Below are 20,198 nucleotides of genomic sequence, written 5' to 3' on the forward strand. Positions count from 1 at the left end.
AGCTGACTGGCTACCTCAGCCAGGGGGGGGGGGGGTACAGTAAACCTCCAGTGAAATCGACAATTACTTGCTTGACTGAATGACAGTACAGCATTGCCGTTCGTGATGGAAGTATGGTTGTGGTGTTTGACAATGGCTCTTTTTATTATTATTACTCGGTGATTATTACTACAGTTATGACTCGGTTGGTTATTTTAAATAAATAAATTTTTAATGTTGAGACTATAGAATATCAATAATAGCCAAATTCGTTGTAGCGTAACGCAACAGGCGTAATTTCCTGAATTTTGCTCAATTTCGAATTTTTCGATATTAACGTATCCGCGAAACTCGAAACGGTTCTCATTGAAGGAAAAAAAACAGTTTTCTTAGGTCTACTTTTTATTTGCGGTTGTGCTATACAAACGCACAGTTATATAAACTCTATATATATATATATATATATAAGCTAAATAAGCTTTGAGCAATGGTGACTATAGGTAGAGACCTATTCATCTGTCCGCGATAGCCTGAATTAGCTTCACAGATATGACATAAGCAATTTTAAGCAACGCATCATCCAGGCTTTTTTAAAATTAACGTTTATCAATATTTTATTTACATCCTAATTACTATTAGTGATATTTATTACTAAGCAATTCCAATCTAATCGGTGCAATTACAAAGATCATTAAGATTAGTGTACCCGTCTACCACGTTCATTAGTTTTATTAGTGAATGCATAGAAAATCGAGTTTCAGTACAAAGTATGCCGACAAGTAATTTGTTGTCTGTTTCCTTAGTCATTCAATTGAAAATTGATCTATTAACAAGGAGCAATTTGAAGAGGATAACAAGAATGATGATGACGAAGTCATCTTTTGCGTGAAGGGTCATATTTTCTTTCAGCCCAGAACTTCAACATGACGCGATATTTCTTCAGTTCCGAAGTTCTTACACATCCTCCAGCCAATGACTTACATGGGTCTTTCCATTTACTGATGCCGCTTTTAACTCATTTCCATAATGTAACGGGGTAGTCGTTTATCGAAGTCGAGCGATTCGTGGTCGCTGGATGACGATGCGTTGACAAGATTTACATATATAAGTCCAATATCGAGCTATGTAATGTTCTAATGTTCGCATTGTGTACATATAGGATCAAATATTGTGTAGGTGCACGGGGTGAGGATAGCTTAAGCCTACCAAGCGGCACTGGAAGCCAACTTTCGGTATTCGTTATGTAGGAGAAGAGCGCACTCGATCTAACCACAGGCTCGATCTTGTGTCTTCCTCTATGAGCTATTAATGTATGATGTCTCTATAGGATACAAAGGGGGTACGACTGGTTAACTAGCTCCTTCTTGTTGTAGTTGTTTGTACGAGATGTACAACCGGAAGCAAGAGCGGAGGCCAGTGACCAGTATCCGGCATGGGATAGATCTGATGCGATTCTTCCCTGAAGTCTCCCGGCCACGCGCCGACCTCCTGGGTACAATGCTTGTATCGACGTCGAGAGGTGTCTTCTCGTTCAAGGGCGTACAATCGAACAAACACGGGTCACATCTACATGGATCTACTCTATTTAATGCTATATTGAACTTAGACATGTATCATCTAGTCACTGAACATTGTAATCGACCTCGGCGGGTCTTACCTCGATCACTATTCCAATGAACGATGAATCGAACGGCCACGTGCCGCTAGTGTGAGGTGCAATTTCTGTAGCGTCATTGTCGATCGGTTAATGAAATGTGATTTGACCGCGGTAGCCTCGCGTAGGTGAGTTTTTTTCGTTGGAGAAATATGATAGATTTGATCAGTTATTAAAGAAACCGGATTAAGTTAAACGAAATTTACCGTCTTTTACGCAAACCCGTTTGACGGCAGGTAAAACGCTCTTTGCAGTGGCTTCCGGAACGAACTAATAGCAAACTTCCTCAACTTAATTATTAGCAATTCTGCTAACTACTTTTGATTGTTACTTCAAGGTCGCTATAGAAGTTAGAGGTTGCTAATATTTAAAGTCGCTGGCAAGCTTCTTACAGCCTGCAAGCTTGTGCTTTTAAAGCCTATTAGAGATAGTTACCGGAACTTCATTCATGCGTTTGCATATGTCTGTTTTTTCTATGTTCCCTTTAGAGTCGCGTTCGAGGATCAAACGGCTCGCTATCGAGCTTCACCGATTAACAGCGAATTCTGCAAACTTGTTACATTGTTCCTATCAATTCCATCACTCACATGCTTGCCATTGGCTATGTAATATTGTAATGGGCATAATTCCTGCGATTGATCGAGGACGTTTAGACATCATCGAGGGGTAGTGAAGTTGGCACCCAGCGAGGTCAATAGAGCGCTCAAACGCTCTGTATAGCTCTGTATAGATTTCCTCAAACTTGATGCGATATCTCTATAGATGAATATCCATTTACTCAGGAGTGATGACTAATTGAGGTCAAAATGAGACACCAATACGATAATATCGTTTTAATCAATGTGTTATTTTTATTTGGTTATTAGTTTATACGATCCACTTGTTTTTGGCGTCTACGTTATATAATTTATTGAGGATGTAGTGGGAAGCCTAAACAATCATTATACACAAAAGAGACAGCCAAGAATTTCAGATGAACGCCCACAGCGTAAACGATTGCTTAATACCAATAAGTCGGTAATCCAATCAAGAATAAATCACGAACCCCAGTTTTCTTGTTAATTCAACTTACTCGAGTAGACAATCGGCCTTTAAAATAGACCTACACGTTCAGTCTGTTATGTCCGCCATTCTGGCTAGCATCTATGTAATAGGCCAACAAGGCTAGTCTAGGTACAAGATTAGGCCCGACCGCTATTTGCATACAGCCATTCCTGGTGAACGAACTTGTCGAATCTGCTATACGCAATTGTTCTTTTCGATAGCTCGCAATATGGATGAGCCCCCCCGCCCCAACGGAATCATTGACACATAGCTAAATATATCAGTAGCAAACGGTTTTATTAGCTTGTATTTTTAGCAACCGCCTGCAGAGTTTCTGTTGTATTTCATTCCAGTAGCCCGCCTTACGGCAGCCAGATTTAAGACGATCCACGCACTGAAGAAATTGATGAATGAATGAGCAAATCTTTACCAATTGTGGAAGGCTACTGAAACTTCTGTTAAAGTAACACGGGAGCCTCACGCCTGGTTGTCTATTTAGAAAAGGTTCGGTCTATAAGGTTCCTTCTGAATTAGGACTACTCGCTGATACCAGTGAACCTAAGCTAACCTAAAGCAAACATTCCACTGCGAAACGGGCCACGATGAATCCGATACGATCGCTACTGCGATACGAATTGCGAGTTCGTCCCTGGCAAGAGCATTCAAGGACAGCCTGCAACTGTGGGCCTTCATCATTATTATATCGCCGGTAATGCTAAGATATAACAGGTATAACTTGAGCAAAATAACGCCAAGAAAGACAGCTAACAAAACCGGTGCTTATTGCATCAACTGGGCGAAACCTTTGCTCAGAACGATAGCTGAGACTTAAGGATTAACAGAATATTTTAACTGGCGTAGCCATTGCAGACAGATAAAAACGAAGCTATAGTTTGAATCCGGCGTTGGGCTTTCCCCCCCGCTCCCCCCGACATGCGCATCTTCTGCATTTGTCCATATAACGCTACAACAGCACGCCATAGAAGACACTCAATGATGCCCGAGTGTTTCAAACATCTCCTTTCCTTTACTTATCCCTGTCTACCTTTTACTGCCTATCTGAGATCTGCAAGGCTACCGTCCTACGCATGACTTCGATTTTGGAACGTTCCAAATCGGTGTGAATTCATGTTTCTACGATCCCTGACTGATTTAGCCTTCGTGCCACCGTCTCGTTGTAATCTTGTCGCTGTTGTTTCAATCGTGTAATTGTTATTTAAATCTGATGGTCTTTTGGCCGCATGCGGTGGCGATCGTATTCTAGCAACTGCGGCGGTAGTTGATCGATTATTTCACTGGTACACAGCGCATCCTCCTTTACCTAATCCTTGTCTAGCAGATGTTAGTACTACCTTAATTTTTGAGAATATGTCTTCTGTTTTAAAGAAAAGCTGTTCGGCCACAGGCGGCCAAATCCTCCCAGCGATGTCGCTGGCTGACGTGCTCAGCGTCTCGGATACTCTTCAGGGGATCGAAAACAGCCATACTAACAGGCCGTGTAAACCCCCTCCCGTCTCCGAATCGAGCGAGTGTGTATAACTTATAAAATACTAAATCTTCATTAACATCCGTAGTCGCTAATTTCGTGTTCGTAGAGTGGATTTAATACGAAAGAAATTTAGTTGTTTTTAAACGTGACGCGTGACGTCCTTAGAGATGCTGCTTAAAAAGTGAGTGCACGTTCAATAAAACAATCACTAAAAAATCAATACGAATAAGTACGTGTACTTGGTGAAATATTCATACGTGGAAGAAATTGATGGTTGGCATTTAGCAAACGAAATCTTCACTGGATTTTCTATGAGAGAATGTAACCTTCATTTCATAAAGAATACTGAAGAATGCCTAAAAATTTTCCCATTAAGAACAAAGTATTCTGTCAACTGTTCACGTAGGGAAAAATTACCACGTAGAGATTTATGAAACCTGTAAATATCCGTTACTTTGTAGCCACTAAAAGAGCAGTAAAACGGCACCAGCCGTGTGTGCCTATCTAGCTGGACTAACACGGTCGCTTGAAGTTGGTATGGCCTATTGAATGGTAATCTGCGATCAGTATTGTCCTAGCGAACACTGCTCGGCCAAGCAGTCTCGGTGAATTTTTTCACGAGCTTCAGCGATTGTGCTGCGCACCTCTCATGTCCAGGAGCACGTGGGACGCCTTAAACGAGATCTTCGCTTGAATAAGTTTACAACAAGCGAACAATTCGTGTGATCTTCGGGGTCATCCTCGGAAGATTTTAACAACAAGGACATCAACAGTAACGAGGGTGAGAGATAGTGACGCGTCCTTTTTTTTTTTTGCAACTATGCTTAAGTAGCCTGAAACAGCACGAACGACCATCACGAAAACCTTTGATACACCTAGCAAGCATTATTCCCCAGGCCAATATGTCCCTTCGCGGTGATGAAAGCGCTTCTCGAGCAGATGACAACCAAAAGACACTAAGCAACATTTTTCCACAATTCAAGTAACAACAATAACAACAACAATCATTTGAGCGACATCATGATTAAGGCCGATAAGGACATGCATCCAGCACATGGACCATCGACGCGAAGTGTCTCCAGTAGAAAGGCTTCTAGTCAGAGTCGAAGCAAAACTAGCCACTCGCAGCGTACGTCTATTTTACTGATCGCAGACGAAGATATCACATAATACTAACGAGAAAGAGATTGAAGGCTGTGCTGAGCAGACGGGGCGAAGTGACGCATAGGTTCAGCATCCTTTCGTCTATTTAGGTGACATTTCTGTTAACAATTATTTTTTACCTTCAATACATTATCACCGAGAAGCAGTCGAACGACGGGGCTGAATCTACTACATGAATAAGTTTAAGTAAAAAAAATGTTTATCATGGAAGATTTCATTTGACAAGCAGGGCCTTCGTACACGGCCGAGTCGAGCCTGTGATTTGAGCTGCAAAAATATGTCACCTCAACCAGTCGACAGTGACTGTCGCTGATTAAACTTGAATCGAATGCCCCAAGCTATATTTGAGAATGTAGGTATTAACAAAATATGGGGGCAAAAACGCCTAACGCCTCCGTGGAATTCCTCCTTTCGTGGTCGACTTGATTGAAGCTAACCAAATATGGAAAGATCACTATAGAAAAAGGACATAACTTAAGCTACGAATTTGTTGTTGTTTCCAATAATATATCAGCATCGAGTTCCTCGCACTTCCTCGACAAAGGTAGTTGCCCACAGATCCGAGGAAGAACTTATTGTTCATGTTTTATTGTAGACTATCAAAGCTCGCACGATAGCTTGTTTCAAGCCGTTGTCATCTGCAAGGTAATAGGCTGTTACGTAGTATGTATGAATGACTTCTTGAGGCTGTCGAGGATCTATGGGGTGTTTTACTGTAGCAGAGTAGAAAATTTATTGTGAAAACAATTTTAAAAACATAGTTCAACGTAAATTAAAGACAAATCAAAGAGCTGCGGAACAGAAAAGCCGCTCGAGCTTCCACCTGGACAGCGAATAAAATGATGTGATGTACAATTAGGCAACAATAGTAGATCGGCTTGTCAATCAGATGATAGAGCAATTTTGTATACTATCTTTATTTTATATGTTTCGTTTATTGATTCTCAGTTTCTTGCAGCTCGCTTGAAAAAGCAAATATGTTAAATGAAGAGAGGTAAATTTTACACTTCTTGGTTACGGCCACTTGGCAACAAGCTACGGAATATATGGTCCGCCCGCGGCGTGGACGATCTAGTTATGGGGTATAAGTTCGTCGTCAGCAGTCATTGTCCTTCAATAGCGACGAGAAAGCTACTTCATTGAAATGGCTTGTCTACAGCGCGAATTTTAACACTAACATTGATAATCATTAATTTTTAGGTATTACCACTCATCGCCATCAACGTCGACTAGTATGTACCATATCATAGAGACGAAGTAAGCAGCTGGATGAAGTTGCGACACCTGCAAGTGATAATAATGATTACCAGCTGGTATATACCGCTAAGTTATTCGTATGATGCTCGGGAAAAACATGTTCGGAACTCCTTTGCCTAGACAGCAGATGTCGATAGAAGCAAAAGCTTCCACGAAAAATTGCCTCAAGTCGTGTTAACACATGTGGCTACCTCGCAATCTACGAAAAAAAAATTGAAAAAATGAAAAGCGACGAAAGTCGAGAAGAGTGCGTCCCTTGAGTCGATTGTTGCATGAGCAAACCGATAAAAGGATAAAATAGCGCTATTTAACACTTCTGTAACATATGGACGGAAACGGGAAATTAAAAAGAGGCTGGCGATGGACATATAATTCGCTAATTAGGTTCGATTTGTTTACGTACGTACGTTACGCACTCTGCTGGTACAGGCATAGGCCCCTACAGAACTAAAAACGTTTGCCAAATAATAGTAATAGTAATAATAATACCAAGCTAAGCAGCTTGTTCCTCGGACCTCGGACTGCTTTTGTTGTTACAGGAGTTGTAGAGTTCTGTCTAGATTTCTATACTCGGGCCGTTCGTTCTTGCTGGACAGGTAAAGGTAAATAAAATTTTTGTGCACTATGTATTTATACTGTTTGCTTGTACACGGCTTTTCTCTACCATTATCATTTGGAACATTTTAAACTGGTAACAAAAAGACAAATGGACCAATTAGCAAATCACACCTTTAAGATCCCTTTGTTGGACAACCAAGCATGCCCGTACGAATCACCGCAGGCGTCCACTGCATTCTGAAAATCGATTCACCCTCGTCAGCATGGTTGGTAAGTCGTCACTATTCACGATGAGACACAACGTTGCGGGTCGAACAATTGCATGATGACTACGGCCATGGCGAATCGGACAGGCGTGACTTGATAACTGGTGCGTATATGTTAGTCTTACTATGAGCTGCCCAGATCTCAACCCCGAGAGTTACTTCACTTTTACGCTGTGGTTGAATGTAGATGTGTCAAGTGCGCTTACATTGCCAAGCACCGATTCCACCTAGGCGAAAAGGCAAGCACAGAGGCTTCAGCTGGCTCTGGCCAACCTCTCCAACAGCCAGGTTTGACCCTAAGCTGTGCCAGGCCAAATCGCACTCCCAATTCCCTCCGTGTTTCTTCGCTTACTTTTTGTGGACTGACACCCCCCAAACAGCCTTAGGGAAAGTAACACACCGGCAGTGTGAATAGCGGCAAAATTTGAATTCTCAATCCCTTGTGTAAACATTAGCAAGGGGCGCCCTCATGCGAGAGCATTGCTAGCTCGAGTTCTACAAGGGAAAACGGATCAGCTTTGGGCTTCGCCATTGTTGTGGCAACGCAGTAGTCAAGTGTCAAAGCGACGACTCCCGACACGAATGTTGATGTTGAGATAGGTTCGTAGCGGTAGATGCTCAGCCTTAGGTACACAGACGCTCAAATGGTCGGGGTACCTCGACAGAGATTCATGGTCAGCTAGACATTTTGAGATTATGAATGAAGTGCAGTTAGATTTCTGGAGATAAGGAAGGGGATATCTGCAGTAAAGAAATCGTGCCTTGTACACGATTTTTCAATAAACCCGTAAGCAAGATTGTTCAGTAGAGACAAACACATCAAAAAGAGGTAGATCTCTACGTGTCCCTTTATTTCACAAACAATTTATCGTGTTACAGGAAATAGGCTTTTAGCTGGGGTCCTGGCAATGTAACTACGCATAGATATTTCAGAGTATGTATTTCATGCTGCATAGCAATAACGCCTGTTATTTGTTTATTGTTAAGTTCCTTGAGTCAAAACAACGAATTTTTATAATTGCATACTCATGACGTAGAGCTTTTTTGGCTGCTATAGCCATCACGCGATTTCTTATTATATAAACGCAGTTTTTAAGCGATCACTTAAATCTTAATGCAATAAACTCCTAATAGAATCTCTGTAACAATGCTTGTTGAAAACCACGGTATATTACCACATTTCCACCCATGTTTCACATTAGAGCACCGTCAGCGCGAAATAATGAACATGGCACGTAACTAATCTTCGCTCTTCAGAAATGATTTTTCAGGAAAAAAAAAGAAAGAACGCCGATGTACGTCGAAAAAAAATGTAATGTGATGGTATCGATCTGACTTCTTAGTTTGTCTATTTCGGACAAACGTAACCGAGCAGTGGATGGAAATGAAGACAACAGAGTGTTCAATGATGAAAGGCGGAAAAATTCAACTACAACCTAAACTGGTCACTGCTATCAAGTGGCACTTCCACTAAACTCATCAAACCATCACCAATCAGAATCAACTCCAACAGAACAAAAAGGACGCCTTATGTCCGTCTATCACTGATATTGTACGCTCGGTCTGCTCATTTCCCTGTTGCCCCGTTGGAATCTTAATCCGACGTTAATTCGTGCGCCTACCCGATGACGACGACAACCACAACGACAGCGACGGCCACGAAGAAGCTTGTCGCTGTCGTGCAATTCACGCGCAAAGCCAGTTCTCGTTACTATTGATATTCATCGAACATGAAAAGACGTCTCAACAAAATCGCCCGGGCCCTCTAAGCGCATTTGCGCATACCAGCGGCATCGACGATAGGAATTATTATCACCTCGTACAATCATTATTATCATTATGATTATTAGTTCCGCTAGTCCTGCCGCAGCTGATCGTGTCTGCCTTTTGCGGTGTTTGTGTTTTCGCATATTGTTATTAGAGCTGGAGGCGGCGAGCGCGATCACAAGCAATAGTCGACGACCTGACTTCGTTGAAGATGGCATCGACTTCTACCAAATGGCTGGACGAATCCACTGCAACTAGCAATAGATAGGACAGGAATGGGTTGACAACGCCAGACAATATCCCGACCGCTACCCAACCGGCCAAACGGGATCATGGAGTTGCGAGTACGTCAGTGTACGTTGGCGATAAGCGGTAAAATGAAAAAAAAAAAGGGGCGAAAAATGTCTGTTCTCTATTTTTGGTATAGAAGACAAATAGTGCGACAGTCACTGCTAAACGTGATCCCGCCCAAGCTAAAACAACGGTGACAACAGAATGCGGCCTGTAGAGCGAATGTGGACGCTAAATGCGGCGCCGTCGGAAGGGTAAGTCTGCGGGGCTGCCGTACGGCCTGTTATCGAAGCGTTGAAGCTACTCGTGCTGGCATAGCACAGCCCAACACGGAGAAAAAAACACCCGAGCAGGACGAACCGGCTGCCGTTGAAGACCATCGGCGGACGATGGTCACTAAGCCGCTAGTGCGGTTCCGACTTTTGGCTTTGTCTGCTCAAAGGGTCCTTTGGGGTACGGTAAATTGAAGGAGCGACGCTAGGTTAAAATCAGAGTAGAGAAAAAGCTGTTGACGAACAGACATAGCAGGCACGCGCGAAGAAACAATAACAAAAACAACGACAGCCGCTATCTTCACTGCGACAGGGGAACAATCAATATTTTATGAAACAACAAGAAAACCTATTGCCACTACCAACAACGGCGACAACAATAACAGAATTAGTGTTAATAATTCTTGGAGAACAGACAAGATGGGTAAGAAGGTGAAACCCCGAAGGGAGCTCAGGGAACAACGGGTGACTACAGTTACAACAAGTTTGTTGCGCCTATAATCCCGAAGGCTATCAACATATCAAAACGACTTACGATAGGTGGTCTAATAGGAGCAGCAGCAAAAAACGGTCAAAAAAAAAAGCAGAAGTATCCATTTGATAACACTTGCGTAACTCATCTTATAAAGAAGTCGTTCAGAGCACTTTTGCAAACAACAAAAAAGGCAGATCTGAATCAACGGAGACGTACTCGTATTTAGTCTTTGTCTGGCTGAACTCATCTGGGCGACAGACCCAAACTGGAATCAAATCAATTGCTTAGAAGTAATGTGTTAAAGTTACCGAAAAAACTAAGCCAACATATTTGAATCAAAGGAAAAAACCTAATTTGGTCATAACAATTATAATCGTATAAGTTTATGTGAGCTGAAAAGTAGAAAGAGACACATTTTGCAAACATAAGGGTGGTTCGTGTGCTTCAATTCGGGTTCGCTGGAGAAATCGTCTTTTGTTTAGCTTCAACTTGAAACATTGGCCTGCGCAACACCCAATAATTATTAGCTGGCCGTTGTCATCCAGCTGACAATGGCTACAGATTCTTGTTGTAATCCAGCCCTATAGATAACCACAGGGAACGTTCAAAAACCTTGCATAGACAAAAATTTAGGTCGCGACAATGCTCCCGTTTGAAACAGCGTCCAAGGAAAAAGGCTGGTAGCGTACGAAGGGGAAGCTGTCCTACCTAAGCTTACATAAAACAATTATCAAACAAAGTGCTCTTACCATTATTGCATTTGGTCGGGGAGAAGAACGAAGTGAAACAGCTCGCAAACAAAATAGACCTATACTTGGACGCCAACTAGCGACATCGATGCGACCTGTATAGAAACTGGACTTCAACACACGTAATAATCCTTTGAAACGGTAATCACTATTGATTGCTCGAATTAGCATCGGAACCGCACTCGATACAACCGATATCGGTACCGGTTGTTCTTACGCGTGTTTCAGGAAAACCTGAGGCCAATCCATCGAATTCGTATTTTGTTTTGTTGATGTTTAGTGGACCAAAGATTTGACAGTTGTCGTTCTTAGCCAACACTATTTTTATCAATGTTTATTTACGTTTGAATATATCGTTGTGTTCAGATAAAATTTTAAACGAAAACATCGCATATTTATCACGAATGCCTGAGAATTTCGAAATTATGCCCTACCTCGTATATATACAGGGAAGGTCCAGCGTCTAAATTGGAACAAGCTTTGGTACGCTTTCTGTCTCAGTGGTATTTTTGCTGCTAGGAGAAAGCCAGTTATTTTTAGAACAAAGTAGCAAGTTTATCGTGTGTAAAAAGAGGGCTTAATTTTAGTGAAGATTCAATGTCTTCACATTGAACGAGCGTCCAACAAGGCTAAAAACTAGGCTTTTTTTTTTTTTCCAACAGCTTATGTTATTGCCAGTTTGCAAACGGTCTCTAAGTCCGAAAAAAATTTCTTTGAGGAAAACCAGAAGATCATCAATACAGCCTAAATGTGTAGGGCTATGATCATCAAAATTGCTTAGAAAATCATTTTTGATGCACCTGGACTTTTTTTTTGTGCCGTTAAGAGCAACGGCCGTTTCGGTGAGGAACATATCAGCTATGCAACGGGTCATCCAGATGAGTTACGACGATTTTGCCTTTTCGAAACTTGTTGCTCCATTTTACGTTTGTTGAACTCGTTGTCCGTTCTGAGCCCTCTGGTCTGTTCTTACCGCAAAATTCAATTCGGCCAAAGCAACACGAACTCGTTAGAGTTTATGCCTATTACGATCGCCTGACGCATCGTAAGCACTACGAAGTTATTGGCGATTATCGCGAACGACACTTGTTGCATATTTAGGAAGCTTTGTTGAAATATCTATTTGTTTCTTCAACACAGCCTTAACAATAAAGCGTAAAAACGAAGTTCCAATCACTAGATGATCAGTCTTTTTTGCTTGATTGTTAAAGAACTATAATGACTTTTCGAAATAATGTTCTACATGTTTGGAGAGGAAGAGATCATTTTACGAGATGTTGCTACCTGACATTCCGAATAACAGGAACCGCCCGAAAATTAGGCACGTTAAGCCGAGTGTTAGAATTTACGCGAGGAAAGCGATCAGTCAATTTTGTGTCTCAAACTAAATGAACATGGTTTATTGTCTCGCATCAGTGAGATAGCAGTATAGACCCCGCGGACACACCATCGACTTAACACCAAAATAGGCCCACGTAGCACTAGAACTTTCCATGCACCTTACATATCCGCAGAGAAACAAGTGTGTCGATGTCGTTACAACGGTCACTACTTTTTTACGATTAGCGCTCATTTTCATCCTGTTGCCCTCATCGCAAACGACCTGAAGCAATCTTCGGTCATATGTGCGTGTGTGCACCCGGACGACAGAGATGTACATACAATAGTATATAGAAAAAAGAAATAAAGACACCAATATGGTTATGGTATCGTCTGCCTAAAATACTACAGCCGCACATTGAAGTTTTATTTTACACTCATATTTACAATGTCAGCTAGCCAACTGAGACTTAAGTACGGATTTCAAGTTCGCTAGGGTAAAAATCATACCACTTTTAGCATATGACGGCGGCAAATAGGTTCGATTTCGGAAGCGAGCCTGTAATAACTAATGCAAACGAGACGATAGAGAAAACTCTAACTGAGCAGAAGACCGTAGAAGACTTTTTTTTTGTGATAATTAATCCCGTGAGCGGACGGCCTGTCGTCAGGAGAGATAAAGAACAAACGATTGTTTACCGCCGAGCTTCGCTGGACAGAAACTGTTGCTTGCTAATAGAACGATATAGACACCGTACTGAATACTAGGGTATTTTAATTGTGGATATGTTTTTCATGGGTCACGAAGGTTTTGCCAGGAAAGGTACGGTTTCCTCGCATTGCCTCAACCACTAGAAACTCTGAATGAGATAACCTTATTCTAACAATACTAATTGAAGATTTATTTATTTACAGCATATAGAACGTTTCACTTTATTCTTGATGCTTCTTCTAAGTGTTTTCTGAGTAGCTGGTTGTTACTCACGTATTTTATCTAGTAATTGTTTTAGCAAAAAAAAAAAAAATATCCAAAATTGCAAATACGATGAGTGTACATTACGCGCTCTAAGCGAACCCAAAAAAAATCGCTTCGAGTCCAAATTACAACTGAATGATAAACGAAATTTACTCTTGTTTACATAGATACTTATGACGACGCTAAAACGTCTTAATAATTATAGTTATTTTACACTTTGCCCACTGCCAAAGCAAATAGACATTTAAAGCCAATATTTTTTGTACGAGCATCTTGTATTTGCCATTGTTGTAATTTTCAACTGTAATGTAATCTATGGCGACCATATCGATAGAAATCACGGGGTTATTTGTCGATACGTTGTCTTTTTCATTTTCGATCGTACTATGTGATACAAGGCAGACCGTACTATATGACCAAACAGAGCTGAACAACAATGCTATTGTCTACGCCATCTGGTGACATGTACAAAAAACCAAATAACTGACATACCGCTGACACATTCATCACGGAAGTTAACACGAACTGTACTAGTGGAGTTGGGCCACAGCCGACCCAGTGTGGCTCGCCCGAGTTTGCGGGCTCTCCGTGGCCCGCTGCTGTGCCTCTTGCGGAGTGAGGGGTGGCGAAAGCATGTAAATGTGTGCGGATTCGACAACATTTGTCGAATAGTTCCCGTAGCCACTGGCGTGGCAACCCATCGGCATGGCGTAGCCGGAATACGCTGATGGCTGACAGCCAGCCGCGGACGGGTGTGTATAGTACTGACAACTCGAATAATCGACAGAAGCGCCATTAGCAGACGGATTTAAAGTGCTGGTTCCGCCCGCCGCTCCGACACCGCTGTTGCCGTTTGCCGAACTCCTCGTCGGGAAGTTGTAATAGTCCATGGCGGAGTGCGGGCTCCAGATCATCGCGGGGTGGTGGTGGTACATGTTGGACGTTGGCGATTGTGACGAGAAGCTGTGAGTTGCAGCAGATGCCGCTGATACAGCCACGTGTGGCGAAACCGACGGCGAGTCAGATTTGGTTGATAAGGCGGACATCGCACTGGTCGCGGTGCTAGTGACGTTTAGTGATGACGGAGATGATGTCAGTGCGCTCACCCCGCTTTCTTCCTTGATATGTTTTTCTTTTTTAATCATTGGACCCGCGGTGCTGTTTTTAGCGGTAATAGAGGATGGCTGCGGTGTGGATGTAGTGGATTTAGCACCCATTGACGCTTGCTGATGCTGTCGGACCTTTGCGCGCCTGTTCTTGAACCATACCTGAACACGGCTTTCGGGTAAGGCAATCTTTAAGGCGACCTCCTCCCGCATGAAAACGTCGGGGTAACGGGTCTTTGTGAAGAGTGACTCCAGCACGTCGAGCTGATTTCGCGTAAACGTTGTACGCTCCCGACGCTGTTTCCGCATCATCATTGATGGGCCTGCAGAAGATCAATTCGGTAGATCGTTATTCGAAAGTACTTCAAAACTCATTATTTCACTGCTAGTTCCCTCTGCTAGTTGTATCACGCCTATTTGCGTCATAACAAAAAAAAAACAGTAAATTTTTTCTATTCTTAGCGAACAGTAATAATAATAAAGCCGCAAACAGCTCGTCTTTAGCCCATAACAAAAGTAATAGTGCTGATCATTTGATCGTAGCCGCTGATCAGCCGCCGCATTCAGTAGAATCTCAAATGAAGTCCAACAATTGCGTCGCGTGATATTTGCATAGATCATCACCTATCGGTATCTGGTGCCTGCTGGGGTCTGTCTAATAGTACCGACGTGGCCGTGCTTCTTTTGTCATTGGCATAGTTTTGTCGCGCAGGGTTGCCATTCCATCTCACGGTGAGCTTGATCCTCTACCCGTCTGTGATGAGCCCCGACAGCGGCTCCACGAGTATTACGCGCTATAGACTATCATATGATTTGTGCGACGATGGGACGCAATTTGCAAATCGCCTAGCGACTACGATGCCGACGAAATCTGCAGACACAATACTCTCATGCATATTTGCGTCGAGTAAGCCTAAAGGTTATCAGATTTCTCGGCCAATGACGATTAGCCTGTTATGACGCCCTATTGAGTCACTCGTGCCGTTGCCTTCGAGCGAAACTGAACGCTATCATTTCCATCACGACAACAGTATCGTTCGCAAACGGTTGCTGCGATCGCAGCTTGCGGCGAGGCCACGGCGTCTTGCTCCCTTTAAGACAGCGGTCCCGACGGAATCAGCTTGCCGAGCCCTAAGAAAGGACCGCGAGAAGGCGGGTAATTCTTTAAGAACGAACTCAGCTTCACACATCCTTTACGCTGTCGCCTAGGCGCAGTAGCCACTTTGTTGCATGCAACAGGACCCACCTACCTAGCTCAACGGACACTCCCCACTTGCTCGACTCTACGATATCGCGATGTGCGATTGCTTTCTATGTGATCCAAAGTGCTACTACGCTGGTTACAGCTTCAGCGGTGGGTACTTTATGCGGCTCTCGTTATTGGTTCGTCTTGTGTATATTGTTGTAGAAGTACTAGTAGCGGCAGTAGCTTTGCTATTCTTCTCATCGTTCGCTTGCTTTTTTCTGCACTGTACGCTTCGTGCGTTGATAGCCTATCGTTGAAGAGCATAAGGTGCGATGCCGCACCAGAAAGGCACCTAATGGTAATAACAGCTCCGACAGTCGCATGGCTGTGTTGTGTGCCAATTGCTGATACTCGGCAGGATAGCCGATAGTATTCTCTATCGCCGTATTGTGTACTTCCATAGTCCCGCTCACCTCGATTCGGCCTACGGTAGCTCAAGGGGCTGAAGAAAAGGCCGCAACAAGAACTAGCTCGATGAGCACCACTTCTGCAGATCATTACTCGACTGGTAGCCGATATTGCGTTTGTATGCCTATTCGGTCACGCCCGTCACGCCAATGAAACAACCGTAGACAACACTGAGTACAGGGCAAAGCAATGGAAGCCGAAAGCGGTAGACACCCCCTCGTCCGGGGCGCCTACACTAATGTACAAATGATAATACTATGTTGTGTGTTCTCTGAATACTGCAATACGTTTAATCCGACACGATGGCTAGATTAAGAGTCGACTGAGTTGAAACTGTGCATCAGAAGCAGCACGCAATAGAAACAGCAGTGACGAACAAGCGTTTGAGTGAATGAGACTTGGCCGCCTAGCGGCTCCACGGCGGCGATTGGCATCCCGTTCGATGTTTTACTGCATACCCAATGCAGTGATACTTGGCCAGTTCGATCATATATTAAATGCCGGATAGAGCTGCAAGTGTTACTTGGTCGTGGTGTCGATATCACCCAGCAGCCGCCAAAGAATCTCTGATAATGTGAGTTGTATTATCTGATATTGTGTTTTAGGATCGGGGCTCGCGGCTGATCAACTGCTACAACAAGCAGGTGACAACAAGAAAAGATTCGGTGCCCTTTGCCGGGCACATACGAGCGCTAAACGACGAATTGTAAGAACTTGAATTGAGACCGATGACAACACCTTGAGGTTCACTCCTTCCGCCTTCGTGAAGTGCTCATTTCAAATGCATTGGCATTTATCATTTCCATCGCTCGTGCAGCCGCTGCTTGAGGCTTCAGAGTAAGTACTATGGTGGCATATGCATATTTACTTAAAGGGCCGAAATACAAAACGAACCAGCTTGAAAAATGAAAATGGTTTGTGTGAAGTAGTCATGGCCATTAATGCTTATAAGAAATGCACAGTAACATATCAACGTCTAGATTGCAAGATACCGAAGGCAGGAGCTCTGGATAGCGACAGAGAAAATAAAAGATGGATAGAACAGACGGAGATTAAACGCGTCGGCTTGATTTAGGGTGCCACTTGAATTAAGCCAAGAGATATTATAGCTCACAGTTCTCTCCGTGTCATTGAGAAATACCCGATTTGTATTTCAAGGGCCTTAACGAAAAAGTTCATGAGGAATCAATTCATTTTAATGTTGCTTACCATTGAGACCGGCTCCAGTGCTGTACCACGCCTCAAGGGCAAACGGTGAGTTCCATGCCTTGACGCCCAATGGGCTTGAGCTTTGCTGCTGGGCAAGAGTTGGCGACGGTGAAAGCGATGAACTTCCGGACACCGACAGTGGCCTTGAGCCCAACTGGTTTCCACCTTTACAATAAACATCAGGTAAAAAGAATATCCTAGTTTACCTACATATATACACGATATCTCATTTAGCCCACTTTTATTTTATAGCTAACGCAATTCGCCACACTGTGAGAGCTTCCTGTGAACTTAAGTGACGACGTACCATCAAAGAGGTTGTAATTTGTTGTACTGTTCCTTGGCGAAATCAGCTATTTAGACCAAATATGTCTCGCCAGCGCAATTATATTCGCGTGTGCTAGGTACAATAAGAAGTAGTGTCACCGAACGATAGAAATCTTACTATGCTTTTCCAAAATTTCTTTATTCTAGCAGTTGGCCACCGACCGCCGATAAGGACAAAGGACGTTAGTTTTTACTATACTACCGCGGTGGTCAAACTCGAAGTCGAACGTTAGCGTTAGGCCTAGGTTTTCTTCGCTAAGCGAACAGCCTTTCAAAGATCAATGACGACGACTGGCAAAACGTTAGTATTATCGAAGCTTGAACCCAAGCCAATCATTACTACGCGATCAAATGAATCGTGTTATATAAGGTCGTCTATGGATTGAATGAATGTAACCCAAACAAGGAATTATTTTCGATCGAAATCTGAGCTTGAGTCTGAGCTATTCAGAATTGTTGACTTATAAACTAACCACTGTCGAAGGGCGTCGGATTAATCGACCAAATTGGAAGCATCTTGTAGCATTGAATAGTATGTGCGGAACTTGTTAGTTGACAAACATGAAGTTATGAAATCTTTCAATAATAGCTAGGAAACTCTCATACGAGGGTCTTTATTGACAGATTCGCACGATGAGATAGAATACATACAGGTAACGGCTGCCCGATCTGCTAAGGTGGATCCCGTACTATAACACGGCCTCAAAACGGGTCCACTAAACCGAGTTGAGGTTTCGTTATCCATCCCTTTGGGCTGTTAGAAGCGTTTGCAAGGAGAGAAACCCAATCTTGCTGGGCCCAACCTATACAGAGGCACCCACAGTCCGCAATGCTGATTAAAACCAGATATCAGTTAGCTCTCTCAACGGCCCTTAGAAAACGAGATCCGGGTCCGCCTCTAATCCGGCTACAAATGGATTAGCTGCATAGTCTAGCCAACACTCGACCTAGGGGGCGGTAAGGAGACCAGAGCTAGGAAGGCTCAGAGGGAGGAAAACTTCGATACCGCAACGAAGCGCTTTTAGGCCGAGGTCACCTCGGCCCTCCCACAGGGACTCAGCGAGGAAACCAGTGTTGAAGCAACAGCAGTAGCAGGGGTTGCTTGAATAAAAACGAAGCGCAACGCCAGCCAGCCAACACATGGGAAGACATTGACTCCAATCCAATGGTCAGAATGAATTAGGTTACTTGTCTAGCGGATTCACAGTCGATGTACACAACTTCGGGAGGGTCGTATCTTTTCCCAATGAATTTACCCTACACCCATATATATGAGATGGGAAATGATGAGGATGGTGAGACTAGAATTTTCCATTAGCAACTTAGGGACATACAAATTCAAGTCTCGTAGGTGCTCAGTGGCGTGCATGACACCCAACGGTTGAATGAAATAACGGTTTCTTAGTGTGTTTGAGAGGACAACGACTATCGCATAGGAATATTGCAATCAAGCATATTATGATTAGGCTACCGTAGTGATAGATTTACTCTATAGAATTATATATGACGCCGATGATCTTTCTGTTTCTTCGACATAAAGAGAGAGAGAAAAAGGCGAACACAAGTTTATTTATGTACCATGCATCTACTATATTTACCATATCCGGTGGCAGCGTTCTGTGTCGCAGCGTAGAAACCTGTGGCCGACGGTCCTGAATAGCTCGTCGAACCAATCGATGCGGGGTATGAAGTCGCAAAACTGTGCGTATGATGATGGTTCGGACTAGGACCACCCGAAGCACCGGACATCGGTACCCCACCGAAGCTGTTCAAGCCGGCAAGGCCGGACGCCTCAGCAAAGGCTGTTGCAGATGGCGGAGACGATGGCGGGGACATCGGCGATGACGAAGAGTTATACGAGTACAAGGACATGTTGGTTTCGGCCTGTGCAGAAAGAAGTGGTCCCTGTTGGACAGGCGGGGGTTTTGTCAGTGGATGCTAGAGTTTAATCGATGAACTGGAATAGGCAAAAAATGGTAATGAGAGAAAGAGAGAGAGAACGTAAGTCGAAACAGAATGCAGAATATCAGCCCGTTATAAGCGTTTAGAAAACAGCATCGCAGTAAACAGGAACTGTTTGACCTATGCAAATGGAAATCGTTTAGGCCTTTTCTTGCTGGTTACCAAACCAGTTCGCTGCAGTGTTTTGATTGTCAGTCGTATAGTATACGTATTCGAAACAGAGGACAAACATTTGGAAGCATCACCGGCTTTAGAACCGTTTAGGTACTAGTCTGTCGAAGTTCCCGTCTTGGGACACGGTACAAGAGCTCATTAGTGTACACTTGTATATTGACCGAATACGTTGAAAAGCGCTTCATTGCCCTTCGTTAGATCCCCATGTGTTCGTTTCGACAACAACGGCTCTCAAATACGCTTTTGTATCACTCAGAACTTCTCTCGTCAATGATCGATTGCATTGTACCGTTAACGCTATGTGTTAACTAGTCAGTTACGCTATTGTTATTGTGATAGCCATGATTATTATGTAACGCTTACCCCCGAGAATAGTTCATTGTGACGCCATTGTGCTCTTGATTTTATAGAGAAAATTCAGGTTAATGCACATCGCGTACATGCACAAAGGGGCATTAACATAAATATAAGCTTATAAATTCAGCAGATATTTCGATAAAATTAT

At 43.3% G+C, this 20,198-nt stretch overlaps 1 protein-coding gene and 1 long non-coding RNA gene across 3 annotated transcripts in view; both read right to left on the minus strand.

Moving 5' to 3' along the window:
• Positions 1-6,192: 6,192 nt before the first annotated feature.
• On the minus strand, positions 6,193-11,074 carry LOC111253158 (uncharacterized). Its single transcript, XR_002674504.2, has 3 exons — positions 10,966-11,074; positions 7,317-8,090; positions 6,193-6,614 (listed from the first exon to the last, which is right to left on the minus strand). It is a non-coding gene; the product is annotated as an uncharacterized LOC111253158 (long non-coding RNA).
• Positions 11,075-12,666: 1,592 nt separating this feature from the next.
• LOC111253157 (uncharacterized) overlaps positions 12,667-20,198 on the minus strand; it is a 62,810-nt gene continuing 55,278 nt past the window's right edge. For both annotated transcript variants that reach the window (XM_086992124.1, XM_022812176.2), the window contains 3 exons: positions 19,156-19,514; positions 17,231-17,395; positions 12,667-14,690 (listed from right to left, as the gene is read on the minus strand). In XM_086992124.1, coding sequence (XP_086848250.1) covers positions 13,792-14,690; positions 17,231-17,395; positions 19,156-19,429 — 1,338 coding nt within the window. In that variant the 5' untranslated portion in view covers positions 19,430-19,514 and the 3' untranslated portion in view covers positions 12,667-13,791. The remainder of the gene's footprint in view (positions 14,691-17,230; positions 17,396-19,155; positions 19,515-20,198) is intronic.

Source organism: Varroa destructor, unplaced genomic scaffold (genome assembly GCF_002443255.2).
Source record: "Varroa destructor unplaced genomic scaffold, Vdes_3.0 BEIS01000006.1, whole genome shotgun sequence".
Classification (NCBI taxonomy): Eukaryota; Metazoa; Arthropoda; class Arachnida; order Mesostigmata; family Varroidae; genus Varroa; species Varroa destructor.